This window comes from Budorcas taxicolor, chromosome 14 (assembly GCF_023091745.1).
Source record: "Budorcas taxicolor isolate Tak-1 chromosome 14, Takin1.1, whole genome shotgun sequence".
Taxonomy (NCBI): Eukaryota; Metazoa; Chordata; class Mammalia; order Artiodactyla; family Bovidae; genus Budorcas; species Budorcas taxicolor.
In genome coordinates this window covers 53,189,700-53,209,538 of record NC_068923.1, presented here as the reverse complement: position 1 = coordinate 53,209,538, position 19,839 = coordinate 53,189,700, and the positions used below count along the sequence as shown (strand labels likewise).

Sequence of the window (19,839 nt, the reverse complement as noted above, 5' to 3'; positions counted from 1 at the left end):
CATGGTAGGTTGGGCTTCCCTGGTGGCTCAGAGGGTAAAGCACCTGCCTGCAGTGTGGGAGACCTAGGTTCGATTCCTGGGTCAGGAAAATTCCCTGTAGAAGGAAATGGCAACCCATGCCAGCACCCTTGCCTGGAAAATGTCATGGATGGAGAAGCCTGGTAGGCTACGGTCCATGGGCTTGCAAAGAGTCGGACACGACTGAGCGACTTCACTTTCTTCTTTCTTTTCCATTAGTTCCTTCCTTCTCTATTTTAGAACTGATTTCTTGAGACTTTTACTCACATTTTGCTAAATAATTTCAAGCTTAATTATTGAGATTGCTGTCTTATCCTATCATGTTTCCCTATGGACATCTGAGAGTTCATCAATTTAAGAAGGTATTTGTTCTGATTACCTAATTCCCAGAACTTCAAGGATCCTTTTGAGTCTAAGTATCTTGCTGTATCTGTTGTGACTTGAAGGCAAAGAAAAGAACAGAGTACTAATTAGACAGAGATTACTTTAAGAAATTCTTTGCATTAAAAGATGATTTTTCACAAGACAGTGCTCAAGCCTTTGTAAAAAGATACTGTTCTAATAGTGGAACCAGGACCTCCCTTCTGTAAGGCCTTCTGAATGTGCCTCCCACATCAATGGAGGCCATTGACTTTCTGGAGCACCTATCGCCTATCACTTTTAGCAATTCACATCCTGTTCCCTGGGGCTTCCTAGGTGGCTCAGTGGGTAAAACAATCTGCCTGCAATGTAGGAGATGTGGGGTCAGTCCCTGAGTCAGGAAGATTCCCTGGAGGAGGGCATGACAACCCACTCCAGTACTCTTGCTTGGAGAATCCCATGGGCGAATGAAGTGACTGAGCATGCATGCATCCTGTTCCTTGAAACTTTGATTAGTCATGTGTACATACAAGACTGATTTCAGGGCTTGCTGACGAATCTTGCACAACATCATCAAAGGTTTATTATCTCTATAGACTGAGAACACTTACAATGGGCAGGAAGAGATTTCTGTGATCTACTTTAAAACAAAATAAGTGGGCATTAATGATTAACTCAAAATCTCCATCAGTTTTTAAAATAAGTCTTAGGATACTGTATTCTGACTCCTCTCTCTCTGTCTCTCCACCACCACCCCCCACCCCCCCACTGCCTGCCACACACACACGTGTGCATGCAATTTGTTCCAGTGTTTGAGCAAAATAGGCATAAATAGGTCTCCTTGGATACATACTGAAAACATCATTGGAATACTGGCATTTTGCCTTTTTAATGACCAAACACATGAGAACTGAAATATATCCACATTCTTCTATGCTCACTGCTAAAGAATTAAATGGTTCACTTTTTAGAAAAGTGTTAACAGACTTGAAAAAAAATCAATTTCAATGTACTTCTGTATCAATGCTTTTACAATAAGTTACAAAGCCATTACATTTAAAGGGGTAGCCATGGTTCTACTGGAAGAAATAGAATGACCTAGTACTTGCTACAGGAACTTGAAAGTAAATATTATACCTGAGAGTCTATTTTGAAACATGCGTGCGTTCACGCTAAGTCACTTCAGTTGTGTCTGACTCATTGTCAGCACAATGAGTGCCCTCTGGACTGCAGCCTGCCAGACTCCTAGTCCATGGCATTCTCCAGGCAAGGATCCTGGAGTGGGTTACCATGCCCTCCTCCAGGGGATCTTCCCGACCCAGGCGTTGAACCTGCATCTCTTATCTCTCCTGCATTGGCAAGCAGGTTCTTTACTACTACCACCACGTGGGAAGCCCTTTTGAAATATACATCTAAGTAAATGTGGACACAATTAAGCAATAGGAAGAGATTTTTGCATTTATGACTTTAAAAATGGTAATTCTATTGCCAAGTTAAGAATGAATACTGCAAAAACTAAAGAGTGCTTCATAAAACTCATCTTAGTTTTTCTAATATTTAAGGAATTAACAGAGTCAAACTCTCTATTTTTCTGGGAAAAAAAGTTATTTGTGAACTCTCTTTGGATCTATTTTTAAGGAATTTGGTTATAAGCCTGGGGAGTATCTTCTCAGGAAATATTCATCATGGAAAAACTTGGTACAATTGTTCCATCCAAATGTGTTTTTTTAATTACTTAATTTGCTAATAAAAATTACAATAAACCACAAACAAATAAATTAAACCAGAACTTGCTTTTATCCAAATTCTTTCTCAAAGGACATTGAGGGACCTCTGTTTACATAGTAGTGATAGCATCTCATACTAAGGATGAGAGCGTTTTCTCTCTTCCAAAGTTTGTATAGTACCAATTCACCAAATGAAATCAATTCTGAGAGGTATATTCCACTGTTTATGTATTTCCCATTTTAGCATATTAATTTTATTTTTTAAAAGACAGAGAACAAACTTACGGACATAAAGAGGGAAAGCAAGAGTGGGATGAATTGGGAGATTCAGACTGACATGTATACACTATTGATACTATGTGTAAAGTACATAACTAATGAGAACCTACTATACATAGCTCAGGAAACTTACTCAGTGCTCTGTGTTGACCCTAAATGCAAAGGAAATCCAAAAAAGAAGGTGTGTATGTAAACATATAGCTGATTCATTTTGTTGTACAGTAGAAACTAATACACCATTGTAAAGCAGCTATACTCCAATTTTTAAAAAAATAAATAAAAATAGAAAACAACAATATTTATTTGGTGTAAACTGGGGAGTCATTCTCCCCTTCCATCATGTCTGGTGTCCCTCACCCTGTTACTCAGTGGTAAGTGCTAAGTTTAAGGTATGATATATTGAGTTTAAGGTGGCTCAGATGGTAAAGAACCTGCCTGACAATGCAGGAGACATGGGTTCGGCTCCTGGGTCAGGAGATCCCCTAAAGAAGGGAATGGCACCCCACTCCAGTATTCTTGGCTGGAGAATTCCATGGACAGAGGAGCCTGATGGAGTATAGTCCATGGGGTTGCAAGAGTTGACACAATTGATTGAGGCACACTTTCACTTTAAAGGAGATACTCTGTAAACCAACACTCTTTCAGAAGTGACGGCAATTAGACTTGTTATCAGATTCCCCACAACTGAACAATGAATGACTTCAGGCCCTAAGGACACATGCTAGTGTTCTCTGCAGGCCTGCCAAAGCAATAGTGAGAAATATTGGAAGTCTTTGAAAGATACTGCCCACCATAATTATCAAAATGTCCTTACATCCTTTACACACACTGGCTACCGATATTGGGAGTCTCTCCTGCCAATAGTTCTGTCACTTCAACAATTGAAACTATTCTTACTTTTCATTAAAAGATTATTAATCACTGAATATACTCAACTACAGTGGTGTCAATGACTGAGAAGTCTTTTTTTGCAGGATTGGAAGCCAGATTCAGGAAGGCAAAGATTTCCTCAAGCATCTTTCAGTTCAGTTCAGTTGAGTTCAGGCGCTCAGTCGTGTTCGACTCTTTGCGACCCCATGAATTGCAGCATGCCAGGCCTCCCTGTCCATCACCATCTCCCGGAGTTCACTCAGATTCACATCCATCGAGTCAGTGATGCCATCCAGCCATCTCATCCTCGGTCGTCCCCTTCTCCTTCTGCCCCCAGTCCCTCCCAGCATCACAGTCTTTTCCAATGAGTCAACTCTTTGCATGAGGTGGCCAAAGAACTGGAGCTTCAGCTTTAGCATCATTCCTTCCAAAGAAATCCCAGGGCTGATCTCCTTCAGAATGGACTGGTTGGATCTCCTTGCTGTCCAAGGGACTCTCAGGAGTCTTCTCCAACACCACAGTTCAAAAGCATCAATTCTTCGACACTCAGCTTTCTTCACAGTCCAACTCTCACATCCATACATGACCACTGGAAAAACCATAGCCTTGACTAGACGGACCTTAGTCTGCAAACTAATGTCTCTGCTTTTGAATATGCTATCTAGGTTGGTCATAACTTTTCTTCCAAGGAGTAAGCGTCTTTTAATTTCATGGCTGCAATCACCATCTGCAGTGATTTTGGAGCCCAAAAAATAAAGTCTGACACTGTTAACACTGTTTCCCCATCTATTTCCCATGAACTGATGGGACGGGATGCCACGATCTTCATTTTCTGAATGTTGAGCTTTAAGCCAACTTTTCACTCTCCTCTTTCACTTTCATCAAGAGGCTTTTTAGTTCCTCTTCAGTTTCTGCCATAAGGATGGTGTCATCTGCATATCTGAGGTTACTGATATTTCTCCTGGCAATCTTGATTCCAGCTTGTGTTTCTTCCAGTCCAGCATTTCTCATGATGTACTCTGCATACAAGTTAAACAAGCAGGGTGACAATATACAGCCTTGACGTACTCCTTTTCCTATGTGGAACCAGTATGTAGTTCCATGTCCAGTTCTAACTGTTGCTTCCTGACCTGCATATAGCTATCTCAAGAGGCAGGTCAGGTGGTCTGGTATTCCCATCTCTCTCAGAATTTTCCACAGTTTATTGTGATCCACACAGTCAAAGGCTTTGGTATAGTCAATAAAACAGAAATAGATGTTTTTTTCTGGAATTCTCTTGCTTTTTCCATGATCCAGCAGATGTTTAGGTTCATGTCAATGGTTCTAAAAAGATGTGGACCAGTTCTCTAGAATCATTAGAAATTCTCAAGGAGGAGAAGGAGGAAGGGGGGAGTGCATTAGAAACCTACAGTGGTGGACTGCCCTGGCGTTCTCGTGATTAAGGATCCATCTGCCAATGCAGAAGACACAGGTTTGACCCCTGGTCCGGGAAGATCCCACATGTTGCGGAGCATCTAAGCCTGGGAGCCACAACTACTGAGCCTGTGTGCTGCAGCTACTGAAGTCCATGCACCCAGAGCCTGTGCTTTACAACGAGAGAAGCCACCGAAATGAGAAGCCCGTGCACCAAAACTAGAAAGTAGCCCCCACTCGCTGCAACTAGCAAAGCCCGAGTGCAGCAACAAAGACCTAGTGCAGCCAAAATAAATAAATAAAAATAAAGGATAAAGAGATTTTAAAAAGAAAGAAAGAAACCTATGGTGGAAAGAAAATTCCTGGAAACTTGGAATAAAAGGGATCAAAGTAAGAAGTAGAAGATACAAGTTAAAAAAAAAAATTCAAAACAAGATTATCTTTTAAAATGCTAGGTACATAGCAAATGAATAGGACTTCCTCCAGTAGTTATAAGGATGTTGGGAAAAGGGAAGAGAAGACTGGGGTCCTGGGTAGAGATTAGACTGTGCTTTTACTTGTTGCTGTGGAGGAAGTTAAATGCTTAGGGAGGCACATTCCCTCTTTCAGGTCAGCGGGGTACCATTTAGTACATTACTGCTGAACTACCCTGGTGACCTGAATGAATTAAGGCAGCTTCTGAAGGTGCTTAACTTGCAAGCACTGAGAGCTCAGGCACTTGAAGTGATAAATATTCTATAAGTCCTTTCTATTTAATATACCAAGCACCCCCAAAATGTCAGGAAAAGGAAGTTTCTTTAAAGGGAAAGAATTATGTTGTGACAGTAAACAGGTAACAGTTTTAAACAGCTGTGTCTCCTTCCAGTTTGGAGATGCTCCCAAAAGCTGTAAGCTCATTATGCTGCTGCTGCTGCATTATGCTAGCTGACTGCTTTTGTGGATGTAAACCCTACTACTGAAGTCTTTTGTTACATCACAACTACCGCTGCTGCTGCTGCTGCTAAGTCGCTTCAGTCGTGTCCAACTCTGTGTGACCCCGTAGACGGCAGCCCACCAGGCTCCCCCGTCCCTGGGATTCTCCAGGCAAGAACCCTGGAGTGGGTTGCCATTTCCTTCTCCAGTGCAGGAAAATGAAAAGTGAAAGTGAAGTCGCTCAGTCGTGTCCGACTCTTAGCGACCCCATGGACTACAGCCCACCAGGCTCCTCCATCCATGGGATTTTCCAGGCAAGAGTACTGGAGTGGGTGCCATCGCCTTCTCCGTACATCACAATTACAGGATCTTAAAAATAATTTGTCACTTGAAGGGATAAAACTGGACTCCCAAGTGAATTTTTTTTTAAAGTCACTCAGTGCTGTCCAACTCTGTGTGACTCTGTGGACTGCAGCCCACCAGTTCTTCTGTCCATGGAATTCTCCAGGCAAGAATACTGGAGTGGGTAGCCATTCCTTTCTCCAGGGGACCTTCCTGACTCAGGAAAAGAACCTGGGTCTCCTGCACTGCAGACACATTCTTTACCGAAGGAGCTAGGAGGGAAGCCCAACAGTATGGAAGATTCAACCTGAAAGTGTTAGTAGCTCAGTCATGTCTGACTCTTTGCAACCCCATGGACTGTAGCCCACCAGACTCCTCAGTCCATGGGATTCTCCAGGCAAGAATACTGGAGTGGGTTGTCATGCTCTTCTCCAGGGGATCTTTCCAACCCAGGGGCTAAACCCAAGTCTCTGACATTGCAGGCAAATTCTTTACTGTTTGAGCCACGAGGGAAGCCCAAAGACAGATGAAGTGAAGTGAAGTGAAAGTCGCTCAGTCGTGTCTGATTCTTTGTGACCATATGGACTGTAGCCTGCCAGGCTCCTCTGTCCATAGAATTCTCCAGGTAAGAATACTAGAATGGGTAGCTGTTCCCTTCTCCAGGAGATCTTCCCAACCAGGAACTGAACCCAGGTCTCCCACATTGCAGGTGGATTCTTTACTGGTTGAGCCACCAGGGAAGCCCACAGTATAATCTATGCTTCCAAATATTTCCAATGAAAGGAAGTCTTTAGAAAAATATGTATCAGTAAAATAATAATATGACCTCAATACACATTTATATTTACATATACATATTTAATATATGTATTATATTCAAAGCTGCAAAAGTACTTCTCCTTTAAAGAAACCTAGAATATTAATAAAGTATTATAAAACTAAGTGAAATGGTCTGTTAATCACATATAGTAGTTACTATCAGTGACAACAGAACTGTCATCACAATAATTTACCTTTAAGTAGAATTCTCATCAATAGCATTGTAAACGGAACTCACAGTCTCCAAGACTCTAAGACTCTAAGTTACGTCTTTGTTCTAAAAGGGAATTGACTGAAGTTGTAATTTGACACATTTTGCATCTTTAGCAAATTGTTTTCTTTTTCATTTTCTAGGAATTGCATCATCCTCATATTTAAAGAAGGATGTAGCACCATCCTCATGTTTGAAGAACAACATGAATCTTCCAACTAAAAGAGAAGCTCTAGTTCACTCTGTAATTCCCACCATAACCTTTGTCTGAAACTGACTCACAAAGTCTTACATTGCAAAAGAGCAATGAGTCAGCCAAGGCATATTGTTCTACAGCTACTGATGACCCAAGAAAGCAATCACACCTAGCCTTTTGACCAACCATTGATGAATAAAAACATGGAAGCTTTTGAGGGCTAGTATATGACTGTTGTTGTTTAGTCGCTAAGTCCTGCTAGATTCTCTGAGAGCCCATGGGCTGCAGCATGCCATGCATTCCTGTCCTTCACTATCTCCCAGAGTTTGCTCAAATTCACGTCCATTGAGTCTGTGATGCTATCTAACCATCTCATCCTCTGCCACCCCCTTCTCATTTTGCCTTCTATCTTTCCCAGCAACAGGGTCTTTTTCAATGAGCCGGCTCTTCACAGCAAGTGGCCAAAGTATTGGAGCTTCAGCTTCAGAATCGGTCCTTCCAACGAATATTCAGGGTTTATTTTCTTTAGGATTTAGTATATGGATTCAACCCTTAATTTGGTTAAAGGCTCTGCCACATTGGAAGAACAGAGTCATCTAGAAAGCATTACCGTAGAGAACATGGTTTGTATCCTTCCTCATTAATGGGGCTATCTCCATAAACAGAGACATTTAAAAACCCAGTCCAAACAAAGTGCTCAATGAATGTTTCTGTATTTATCAGAAGTAAGACTTGGGATGTCATTTGGGTATTCTGCAAACAGAAAATCAATCACCACGTTGCTCCTTGGTTATACAATCTATGAAGGTGTTTCCCAGTAGGTTCTTGGGGGCTGTACCTCCAACTGTTGCTCTTCTTTTGAATAAATCATATCACCATAAGGTCTCCGGAAATACACTGATAATTCGGGGGTGAAAGAAGTGCCTTTTGAAGGCTTGAATTATCTGAATAATGAACAAATCTCCACGTCTAATTGAACTCAGGCTGAGCACAGGCTCAGACTTCAAGCAAACTTGGTAAAGCATTTCCAGTAGAACTCAGGCAGGCCAGATGTTTTGGAAGCAGAATCGCAGTCATTATGCACATGCCAGCTCCTCCTCGCTCCACCAGAGGCCAAGACCCTTTCAGCAGCACGAGGCCTGCTTAACGTATGACTTTGGCCGCCTTACTGCATGGCATCCCAGCACCCACGCAAGCATTTCGGTGATTTTAAACGAGTTCCACTAACAAGGACGATTACATGGAAGCCAAAGAAACTAGTGGGGAGAGCACATTCATCATGAGATATAAACTCTGTCTGCATTTCCTAAAATGATCTCAGGGTGGGAGATACATAGGGATTTACAACTCTGGGTTAAATGCAGGAGACATGGGTTCTATCCCTGGGTCAGGAAGATCCCCTGGAGAAGGAAATGGCAACCCACTTCAGTATTCTTGCCTGGAAAATCCATGGACAGAGGAGGCTAGTGGGCTATAGCCCATGGGGTCGCAGAGACAGACACTACTGAGTGACTAACACTTTCTACACTTCACATGAGACAATGAGCACAACTTATACAAACACTGTAACATAAATCCCAAAGTCTGAGTTGAGATGGTCCTGTGGTAAATTAATGGTAGTGCCAGGTTTTACTACTTTTCTGAGGTGGAGGTTGGGTGTGATATGTGATGTGTGTGTGTGTGTATGTTTAGAAGGAGGGAGAGGAAGGAACCTGTTAGGGTGGGCCACCACCCTCCACATCCCCATACCTGACACAACAACTGGTTCCCCCTCACACATTAGAAATTCATCCAGATTAAGTGGTTCAGTTAAAACCAAATGCACTCTGGGAAAAAACCTGAGAGTCATTTACACCTTTTAATGCACTACTCTGCTTTTACAGAAAGGTGTCCTTCCCTCTTAATTAAAAGGACGCTCGTTTTCTTTGGGGAATTAGATGGGTGATCTCTCAACACAGAGTATTTCCATGAAGAGAAGATCTAGGTAGGAGAAAACAGTAAAGATTTCAGCAAAGAGAGAAGGACCAGTTAAGGAAAGACACGTCAAAAATAAAATCACGGAGTCCCAGTGACACGATCTGCTTTCTTTAAATTTAGTTTGGGTTTGGTAACAGTTCCACACATGCAATACTGTTCTCTCTCTCCTGACATGGATGTAATAAGTTGTGAATACCTGGCCTAAAGTCATCCTTCTACAGATTGACATGCATCAATGTGTATCTATAGGTGTGTGTATCTTTCTATATTAATATATAGATACAGAAATATATATAGAGAGAGAGAGAGAGAGAGAGTGTGTGTATTTGGATAAACAGATATTTTTTATCCTTTTTTCCCTACTGGAATACAAAGAGAGTTCTCAACTCATACTGTAATATATATTTCTTGCCTTGTGAATGCAGTGAGAACATCCATATTTGTGCTGGAGTAGCCATGTTCTAACACATGGTGTGCTTCAGTAAATATCAAGCTTAAAAACAGAAGTAGACGAAGTAGTAGGTCTGGCCAATTACATTGTGATCTGAAAATACTAGTGATTTATTAGTTGCTATTAGCTAACCAGCTGATCTCTATTTGATCTGTGTATTTATTAATTATAAGCATTACACCAGCATGTATTGTTCTACTACAGGAACTTTTTCAGCCTCTGTCTTGCTTTTTATATGAAAATACAATAAAATAATTTGAGTTGTGATTACTTAAAAAAAAAAATAAATCCTGCAGCTGGAATTAAATTTCACACTGAAATTCAACCTTGAAAGGAACAGAAATATGAAACTAATGCAAAAAGTGCAAAAATTTCCATATTCAGGTTAATGTTTAGCAGCAGAAAAGAATAACTTTTGTTTATCTCTGAAAACAGCTTTCTTTATCTAAACAAATGACTAGAATAAGATTAAGAAAAACCTGTTTTGGTTTTTCAGATACACACACATATTCCAGTTTCCTTTTACACAATGACTTTTATGCAAATAGGTACCACACAATCTCCTGACCTCTTTTACCATCACACCCGGACAATGACAGTTCAATAATTGAAATGGTACATATCGGGTATATTTGATTTTAAATTGCAAAGTTGGTCTCAGGCCTATTGAAATGAAAATGCTTATGATTCTTTGTTAATTCCAAACTGATCAGATTATTATATTTCCTACCAGTTTTAAAAAAAAAAAGTAAAAGGCAGGTGAAGCTAATTATATCATTTTTTATTTCCTTGCCATATACATTGCCCAATGTAGGTTTTGTTTTTTTTTTTTTGCATTCTCTTCTGTGACCCTCCCCCACACCTTGATTTTAGTTCTTAACCTGGATTCTTTCATCCATAACATGGGTAATGAGAAAACTCCAAAAATGTTCCTTGTGGGACTATTACACTAAAAGTTACATAGGACTAAATCCCACGTGTCTTCCTTTGCTCACCATGGAGACGGGAGATTCATTCACTGCCCTCAGCCAATTTGAAATCCAAATATGAAAACAGCCTTATGGAATTCAGACAGATGATTCTCCTTCATAACTAGCAGATGCAAGAAGAAAAAAAAAGACTAGTATAATTAAGCTTTTAACTTTGATCCAGTGAAGCTGTGAACACCTCATTTAAAAATACATATAAAAGCAGCTGAAGCACAGGTGTGGCAAGCGTATTTGCACACCCAGCACAGGATGGCAGTCAACCAATCAGCTGGCCAGAAAAGTTTCAGCCATTCTAAGGCAAGAATAAGGTAAACTGTGAATCTGAAATATTACCAGAGTCTTGTTTGTTCTCAGTTGGAATGTGGAGTGCTCAGTGGTTTTCACTACATCTTTCTACTGGACACTTTAGAAAAGGATTGGGATCACTTAGGGGGGTAGACTAAATTGCAGTGCATTTTTTAATGAGGGTTGGAAGTAGTTTCTTTAATACATTTCTCGATATATGCATCAGTCCATTATTCATCTTACAAATATTTATTGAGGACTCATTATCTGAATATCAATTGGCAGGAATTTGTAGAGGATCCAAAGGCGTGAAATTAGAAAAATATAATCAAATCTAATAAAGTGGTTAGCTGAGAACACTGTTTTGTTATTATACAGACATAGATACACACACACAGGGGCTTCCCTGGTGGCTCAGATGGTAAACAATCTGCCTGCAATGTAGAAGACCTCGGTTTGATTCCTGGGTTGGGAAGATCCTTCGGAGAAGGGAATGGCCACCCACTCCAGTATTCTTGCCTGGAGAATTTCACGGACAGAGGAGCCTGGTGGGCTACAGTCCATGGGGGTCACAAAGAGTCGAACACAAACGAGTGACTAACACTTTCACTTCATATATTCAGTACTTATTACCCTCATTTTAAATATACTTTCAGACATTAAAAGAGAAGATTAAGTGCAATCTGCAGTTTCAATTTATTGCTTAAATTTCTTAGCCCAATTTTGCTTCATCATTCAAATTTCTGGAGGAAAAATAAGATCAAAATTTGAATAGTGCCTAATGTTTCAGAGAAGTTTGCTTGAAGAAACGAGCAAGCTTTTCCTCACAATAACAAAATTCCTTTACAAAAAATCCTAAGGAAAAGAACTGCCAAAAAAACGAATGCAGCTTTGTTTGTTTTTGTAGTCATCGTTAGCAATAGACATAAAGGTATTCCTTTTTTTTTTTTTTTTGGAGCCCATATGGAAAGATCATCAACACATTCTGCCTCTGGGTTCTTTGCCAAAATACCATAACCCACAAGCCTTCTACCTTAAACATGAAAGGAAAGGTGTTGTTCTGGTCAAATAAAGAAATAATTTTTACTAGCATACGTCTAATGTTAAAGCTGCTTAAATCCTGCCAAATACATTAAAACAACATCTGTAAAACAGATTTTCATTAAATTGATCAGGTTAAAGTTAAGCAGCTAGGCAGATGATGTTTTAAGCTACCCCTTAACCTTTAACCTCTAACCTCCTTAAACTGGAATAAGGACACACACTTCTTTGAGGTAAGACTGCTTCAGGTTGACCACGTAAGAGGTAAAGTGGCCCATTCAAATTGCCCTGACACATCCCCACATTTGGGAGTGTTATGAATCAATATGCTGTCAATGAGAAGAACTGGTTTTCTCCCAGCCATGTATTTATCTGTCTTTTCACTGCTACTTGTCACTTTCCCTTAAAGTCTGAATAATTCACAATGCAAAATGATGTATAATTAAACTCCTAATGAAAATGAATTTTATATAAGCAATTATTGTCTAGTCATTAGCTCACTGTTTTAAGTCCAATTTTAATATTTTCACCATATTATAAACCATCATTTTTCCCAGGCCTAGGCCAATTTGTTAGGGTCTCATTTAAAAGCAATTAATGTTACTTATAGAGCAATTTTATTTTGCCTACACAGGCTGACCAAGCTTGCTAATGTCCTCATTACTGCTCTTCAAAATCCTCTGGATCTGACACACGGTTTCTGTGAATCAGTTTAGAAACTGCATCCTCAACACACTGCTACTCTGGAGGAATTTTTTCTAGTGACTGCTAGAATGAATAAATGCTCTTTGAAGGCTGATGCAAAATAATAGAGTCCAGCTGCCCAATACTGAGTTTCAATGGCTCCAATATTTATCTCTTTAATCTTTTTAATTCAAGGTAAGCTTGTTCACAGTGTGTTTTTATTTGTTTGCTGACCATTTGGAGACATTACCCCACAAGGACACTTAGGTATTTAAGAGATAATAAAGAAGATGGTGGGGACAGTTAATTTGTATATGACACAACATTTTGAAGGTAAGAGTATATATAGCTGGGCTTCCCAGGTGGCTCAGTGGTAAAGGATCTGCCTGCAAGTGCATGAGACACAGGGTCAGTCCTGATCCAGGAAGACCACATATAATGCAGAGCAACTAAGCCTGTGCGCCTCAGCTATTGAGCCTGTGCTCGAGAGCCTGGGAGCCACACTACTGAATTCTCAGCACCCTAGAGCCTGTATTCCACAAGAGAAACCACTGCAACGAGAAGCCTGAGCACCGCAACTAGAGAGTAGCCCCCACTCACTGCAACTAGAACAAAGCCCACACGGCAATGAAGATTCAGCACGGCCAAAAATGAAATAGATAAAAATTTAAAAGAGAGAACATATAGCCTTTGGTTCTGGTATCTCAAGCTTTCTCTGCTTTAAGGACCTATTCATAAGCAAGTTCTATCTCATCTGGTTGTTATACAATCAAAGACAAAATCCAGCCCTCTCTGAAAGGGAACTTCAAGGGTAACCCTGGCACCTAGCAAATTGCTCTGCAGACAGTGAGGGTAGTCAGTCCATATTCATGGATAAACTTAACACGCACATACACACATGTAAATAATTGTCCGGCAATGAGACTAAATAGCCTTTCCTGAGAAAATCAGCAGGAATGCTCTACCTTTCTTTAGCTTCCCACATGAGATTAATAAAGCAGAAAAATTTGTATATTTATATCTTCTATTCACAACATGTTAATTTAAAGTGTTAGAGCTGTGTGAATATAAGCACAGTTCATGAATATTCTATATAGCTCCCAGGGTCGAGATCTATTATTTATACAAACTTAATGTGTTTTTTTTTCTCCCAGGTATTCTAAAAGTTTTAATAGGTAAAGTATCAACAGAAGAAAAGTTGACAATTGAACAGCTGTCAGCTGTTGCTGTAAAAGCGATGAATTATAATCATTCTATTCTGTTTTCAATACCATCGACTTAGACGTTTTCCATCTTATGTGAGGGCCTGCACTCCCCTCAAATTGTGTAACCCAAATCTAATGCTTTCGTTATTGATCCACAGAGCACCAACATCACAGGCACAATGTTACAAATTCTCACACCACGACTTTAGGTTTTCACGCTCAGTACATCAATCCAGCATTTGAACTTCAAGAAACAGCCCAAACAAATAGTGGCAGGCCAACCCAAATAAATAATGCCTGCACCTGCCCCAGATAGCCACATTCTGCTCTTTTTGTGGTCTGTTTATAGTTTGAAAGCATATTTGCAGAGTTGCAGGTATCATAATCGCCGGGTGACTCCTGATAGTATAGTTATCACTGATTTCTAGTATAAATCAATAGATAACACTTGCAAAATGGATTTTGCAATCATATTAGAGCTTGTTACAGTGACTAATGGTTTGCAATATTTTCTGAATTTTAATATCCTCTGGACAAAAGAAGTTTTTAATAAGTTACCGAGTTATTCATCATAGAAATGAATCTGTTCCCACTGTACATGAACCAAGACAACCAGGCCAATCCAGTAAACAAACTGCAGAAAATAAATTATCCAGTAATTAGGGTTCAGAAGAAATCAAGTCAAGGTATGTGACAAATAAGATTCAACACTTGCACGTATTCATTACATCTGCAAAGCTTTTTCCCCTATAAAAGTGTTATTTGCCATTTAATGAACACTTTTACCTGTGCCACACCCATAAGGGGATGGGATAAAAACATTACTAGCTTGGGAAGTCAGGCAAAATAACAACAGAGTTAAGCAGAAGACTTTCAACTGATCCTAAGGGAGGGTGTCTTTTTACTCAGTACCACCAGAAACTTACAGGAAAACACACACACACAATGTTTGGATCATCCTTGTTTGTCACCAAACAAAAGATGATGCATTCACAAGGCAGTGCTGTTTTTGTCCTCTGCTCCCTGAAACCATTCATACTTAGCCAAGAGTGGTGCTGGGTTGTTGTTTTTAATCAATCAATAAAAAGAGGTTTAAGAGTATTATTTTATAGGTGGAAACACTCAGAAAAGTGATGTTATTTCAGGGCAACCAGCAAAGTGATCAATCCCACAGAGACAGGTGTAAAAGGGACATACAGCAAATCCTTTAAATAAATTCTCCAATTCCATCTATTTCAATAGACTCTGCATTTAGTAACGTGAAGCAGAGACTGTGGCTCTTGCCCTTCTTTTTTTTTCCCCCTCTCTCCTTTTTCCTTAACTTACAGATCTGCGCTCCAGGCTCCGAAACAGTTAATTCCCTCCTCCACTCTGTGCCAAGAGAAATGGATGTCACTGCTTACCTTGTAGAGCTTCAGGGCCGCCTCGTGCCTGTGATTGGTGGTGTGCAAGCGTAATTTGTCCACGCTGTTGGTGTAGTAGTCACAGGCATTGCACTTGAGGTGAACGGGGTTGCCAATGGCAATGCACTTCAGCCTCCATTCATTACTTTTGCCCCCTTCTTTAATGTGAGCCACCAGTTGATATTTCTGCATATGTTTATCAGTCTTGCAGTGAAGCTGGAAGTTGGCTTTGAGCTGAGTGTTGTAGTTACAGAGCTTGCACTGGTAGATATCTCCAATTACAGCCCTCCATTCCTCTTCAGGGAGAGAGCGCTCGCTGCTCACATGCACGCTTAGGGCCTCCAGGCTGTCAGAGGTGAATTTGTTGCAAACAGCACACTGGAATAGCTTCAGCGCTGGGTCACTGATATAAGGTGACAGCTCTCCTGCAGTAAGGAGGGACAGGTCATCACCTATTAGCTGACCACTGGCAAGCCGGATTTCAGGCGGCAGCTCATTATTTACTACAGGAAAAAAAAAATTAAAAGGAAAAATAGAGACTGGAAAACACAGCGCGCACAAAGGAATCTGTAAAATAAAGTCTTGACAAGGAATGTGCTTTCTCTAGAGCTTAAACTATAAAAAGCCGTAATAGGATTGAATCAGGATCAATTACAATCATCCCTTTCAACTTCTAAATTCCCTCATCAGATAGCTTTAATTACTCCTACTGGGCATGATGTCATTCTGAAAGTTGTATTTTCGAGGGCAGGAAAGTGGATCAATACCATAACAAAACAGTCACGTGCTTGCAATTGGAGCGCCCAGCTAAACTTACACAAGCGCTAATTGTTATTTCGCAATTTGTCGAAAAGCTTGATGAGATTTGGCTAATACTGTATGCGTGCCTGTAATCTACTGCCAAATGTCTGGGATAAGGTAATGGTATTACTGTTCCTTTAATTATCTTCAATCACAGACACGAAAATCTTTTCTCAAAAATATTTCATGAAAAATAATGGCATACCATTCAGAAGCTCAAGTTTGATATCTTAGGGCATAATTGACGCTATAAACCTAGGAAGCTATTGCTCAGGATGCCAGGCAATTAATGCCAATTAGTATTTATTCATCAGCCTATTGCAGGCAGACAAAGTTTGCTAACTTCTTTTCTGCTCTCCCGGATCCCTCAACTCCTTCCTCTCTCAAGTTAATTCAGGTTTGAAGCGAGACACAAATGGTTTGATTATCCAGCTGAAAGGGGAAGTCCCTTCCAGTAAACTGTCCCCAATTTGTCGGCACTCACCACTTTATCAGGGTGCATCACGTCAAATCAAAAATGTGATGAGAAACTAACAGCAATGCAGAAAAGCAGTAAATACTGACCAAGTCCCGGGGCCAGAGCGGCCGCCGTGGCAGGGTCCAGCTGGAATGGATTGAGCATCAGCTGTGGGTCGCCAGGGTTCTCCAACTTCATCCCCGTCAGGCCTATGTTCTGGGCCAGGTAGTACTGATACAGCTCGGCCTCAGCAGGGGCGAGGCCCAGGTGCAGGTTATGCTGGATCTGCTTCATGTTCTGTTGCAGAAGCATCATGTTGTGCATGTGCTTCTCACTGGTCATGTGAATCCGCAGGTTCCGCGCCACGTTGGTCTCGTAATCACACACCTCGCAGCGCCAGGTGGGTTTCTGCTTAGGTTTGGATGGAGAGGGGGTCCCGCAGCCACCGAGGCTGCTGTTGGGGGCTGGGGCCGAGTGGCCAAACACCTGCTCCCCAGTGCCGTTTTGGAGATTCTGCACGTTGTTCAGGTGCTTGTCCGACTGCATATGAATACTGAGGTTACCTTTGGTAGTGGTAGAGTAGTTACAAACCTCACAACGGAAGGGTTTATAGCCACATGTGTAGCTCTCGCCCCGGGCGAGCCTAGGGTGAGGCTGTCCAGTCTTACAATAAACACAGGAGCCTCCCGGCTCGGGGTGTTTCTCCTTCATGTGGGCTTCCAGAGTCTGCTGATACTTGTAGTGCCAGTTACATTTGGGACACTTGAGGGTTTTGCATGAGTTCCTTGAGTGCATCATAGTCATGTGACCCCCAAGAGACCGCGAGGACCCCAAAACCGTGTCGCACTTGGGACACTCGATGCCACTGCCTGGTGAGCCATCTCCCCCGGGCCCAGGAGTACCCGGGGCACTCGGGGTGAAGCCATGCTGGTGAGGTGCAGCCGAGCTGTCTTCATCCCCCCGGGCTGTCTCGCTCAGGTGAGTAGCCGGGGCACCCTCTTTACTTGCGCTGGCTTCTGCCAAGTCCTTGCCACTGATCCCATAGCTGCCTGACACACCCCCACCAGCCCTGACGGCGGCAGCCTGTTTTTTCTTTTCTGGGTCATCAGAGACAGTGGCCGAGGAGGATGAGGGGCCCTTTTCAATGAATTTTAGCACGCTGGATGATAAAGGAGAAATGCTTTGGTTTAAGAGAGGGAAATCTTTGTTACCGATACTATCGGTGAGTTCCCCTAATACTTCCTCGTCGTCAAGTTCATTGGAGTATGCATCCTCTTCGTCCTCATCTCCTGCCTCGGTGGGTTCGCTCTTGACTGGACACTCCCCGTTGGGGTGTAAAGCGTTGTTCTCTTTTGGCCTTTCACAGTTGTTCTCTTGGTCTTTGCTCTCTGACATCTTGCTAGACTCAGACGATGAGTGGCTGAGGGAGACGGAGGTAATTGGGGTGTTCACTACTAAACTAGACAGCCCCCCCAGAGTCACTTCAGCCTTTGGCATTTGGGTGATCCCCAGCGGCTGCTCAGCGGAGCCGGGGGTACTCGGGCTCCCCTTCAAGAAGGCAAAGCCAGCCGGCAAAGAGTCACCATTTTCAACATGAAAAGCGCTCCATAAACCGCGGAAGGTTGGGTCGGGTCCTATGAGGTTTGTAGTAGAAAAATGGGGATAAACAGAAGTGGATTTTTTTGGTTCCAGAAAGCTTATAAGAGGTTCTTTGTCTTTGCCAATCCCCTGTATTATGGCCGAGACGCATTTGTTACTAAGGAGTTTCTGCTCCTCCTCGTTAAGGGTCATCCGATGGTCATGCACAGCATGGGTTACAAATGACCTGATATAACCGAAAGACAACTTGCACAAGAAACACATTAAAACAGGTTTCCTTTTCCCATCGCTAACACAACCATCGAATTTGGACAAGTCCACATTATTGGGGACATCTTTGGACACACAGGAGTTTTTGGCTGAGCCATCACTGGTTAGATAGTCTTTCTCTCTCTTGTGTCGGAGATCGTAGACACGGAAACTGTGCAACACAGGACCGACTCCTGCTAGTGCTGAGGTATTTGGGAAAGCCTGATCGGCTGTAAATGGTTTCCCGAGGGATGAAGCGATATGAAAAGTGTTGATGATCTGTGGGTAGAACGACAGAGGCGCAGAAGCAGACTGATCACCCTTCTCTCCGGCAGACGCCAGGGAGTCCAGGAACATCGCTGTAGAAAAGAGTTTGCTGTTTGCTCCACTCTGTGCATTCTGCCCACTTTCTTTGGAGTCCTCGATTATATAAGCTGACCCATCAGGCTGGTAAACGATCTCCCCTGTGAGATTTTCCACGTCACTATCCTCTAACTCGCTGATCTCGCTCTCGTTGTCATCCTTCAGGACGGGAAGGCGGGCATTCGGGCAGTGGTGTTCCATGTATTTCTGTAAACTGGGAAAAGAGGTGGCACATTCGTTGCACGGGATCTCCTTGGCTGAGGTAACCTGAGTGGCAGCTGCATTCTCGACACTGAAACCCAGCAAGACTTCACTTTTGCGCTCATCCGTTTTCAGGTTGTCATCTGTGGAGCTGTTTGCCCTGTCAGGCTCCATTCCTGCAACTTTCTCTGGCACCTCATTATCAAGTTGTGCCGTTCCGCATAGCTTTGATGTGCTCTGCCCATTTTCCTGCCTTGAGATAGGAGGGGAGTCACAGGTTTCCATGGCAATTGCTACATGGGGATCTCATTTCATCCAGCCTGTCAGGGACCTGGATAAAAAATAAGGTGAGAGGAACCATTTTTATTAAATAATGACACAGCTCACTAATAGCCCATCACTAATTTACAGCTGCTGTAAACTTGACTATCTAAAAAGGTGAGGGGGAAAACTTAAAACCAGTGTACCTATCTATCACAGACAGACTTTGTATAAATGTAGCAAAATAATGTAGATAGCTATCACAGACATGCCTAGACATCCGGAGTGTTTTTGAAATCACTCTGAGCATTCATCACAAATCTAAAATTCGTATCAGTAAGCTGTATATTTTTTTCATTCCTGTTTTCTGAAAATGGATATAATATATGTAAAAGCTTTAAAACCCTCTTTACTCTAATAGAAATGTAAATGGCTTTCATAGACGACAGCAGGAATAAAAAGACAACACAAATAACTTGTAATTTAAAATTTACCTTTAACTTTATCAGGCAGTGAGTAGAAGTGGGGGGTAAGGGGAAGTGGGGGGGGGCGAGGATATAAGGGTGGGAGGGAGACAAACCATAAAGGAACCTTAAAATTAGAAATATTACAGTCACAGGCGGCACGGACCAAACTCTTCTCTGGTTTTCATTTTGCCAGTAAATCAGCTTACTACAAATCTTCCTTGTGTGAAAGCTCTCAGCAGGTATCTGGCTGGCCCTGATT

The 19,839-nt window shown here is 41.8% G+C and overlaps 1 protein-coding gene across 1 annotated transcript in view; it reads right to left on the bottom strand.

Annotated features, from left to right (window-relative positions):
- Window positions 1-19,137, bottom strand: part of ZFHX4 (zinc finger homeobox 4) — a 185,555-nt gene extending 166,418 nt beyond the window's left edge. The window contains exons 1-2 of the mRNA XM_052651776.1: window positions 16,548-19,137; window positions 15,183-15,685 (exon numbers count right to left, since the gene is read on the bottom strand). Of these exons, the coding sequence (XP_052507736.1) occupies window positions 15,183-15,685; window positions 16,548-19,137 (3,093 nt within the window). The remainder of the gene's footprint in view (window positions 1-15,182; window positions 15,686-16,547) is intronic.
- Window positions 19,138-19,839: the final 702 nt, after the last annotated feature.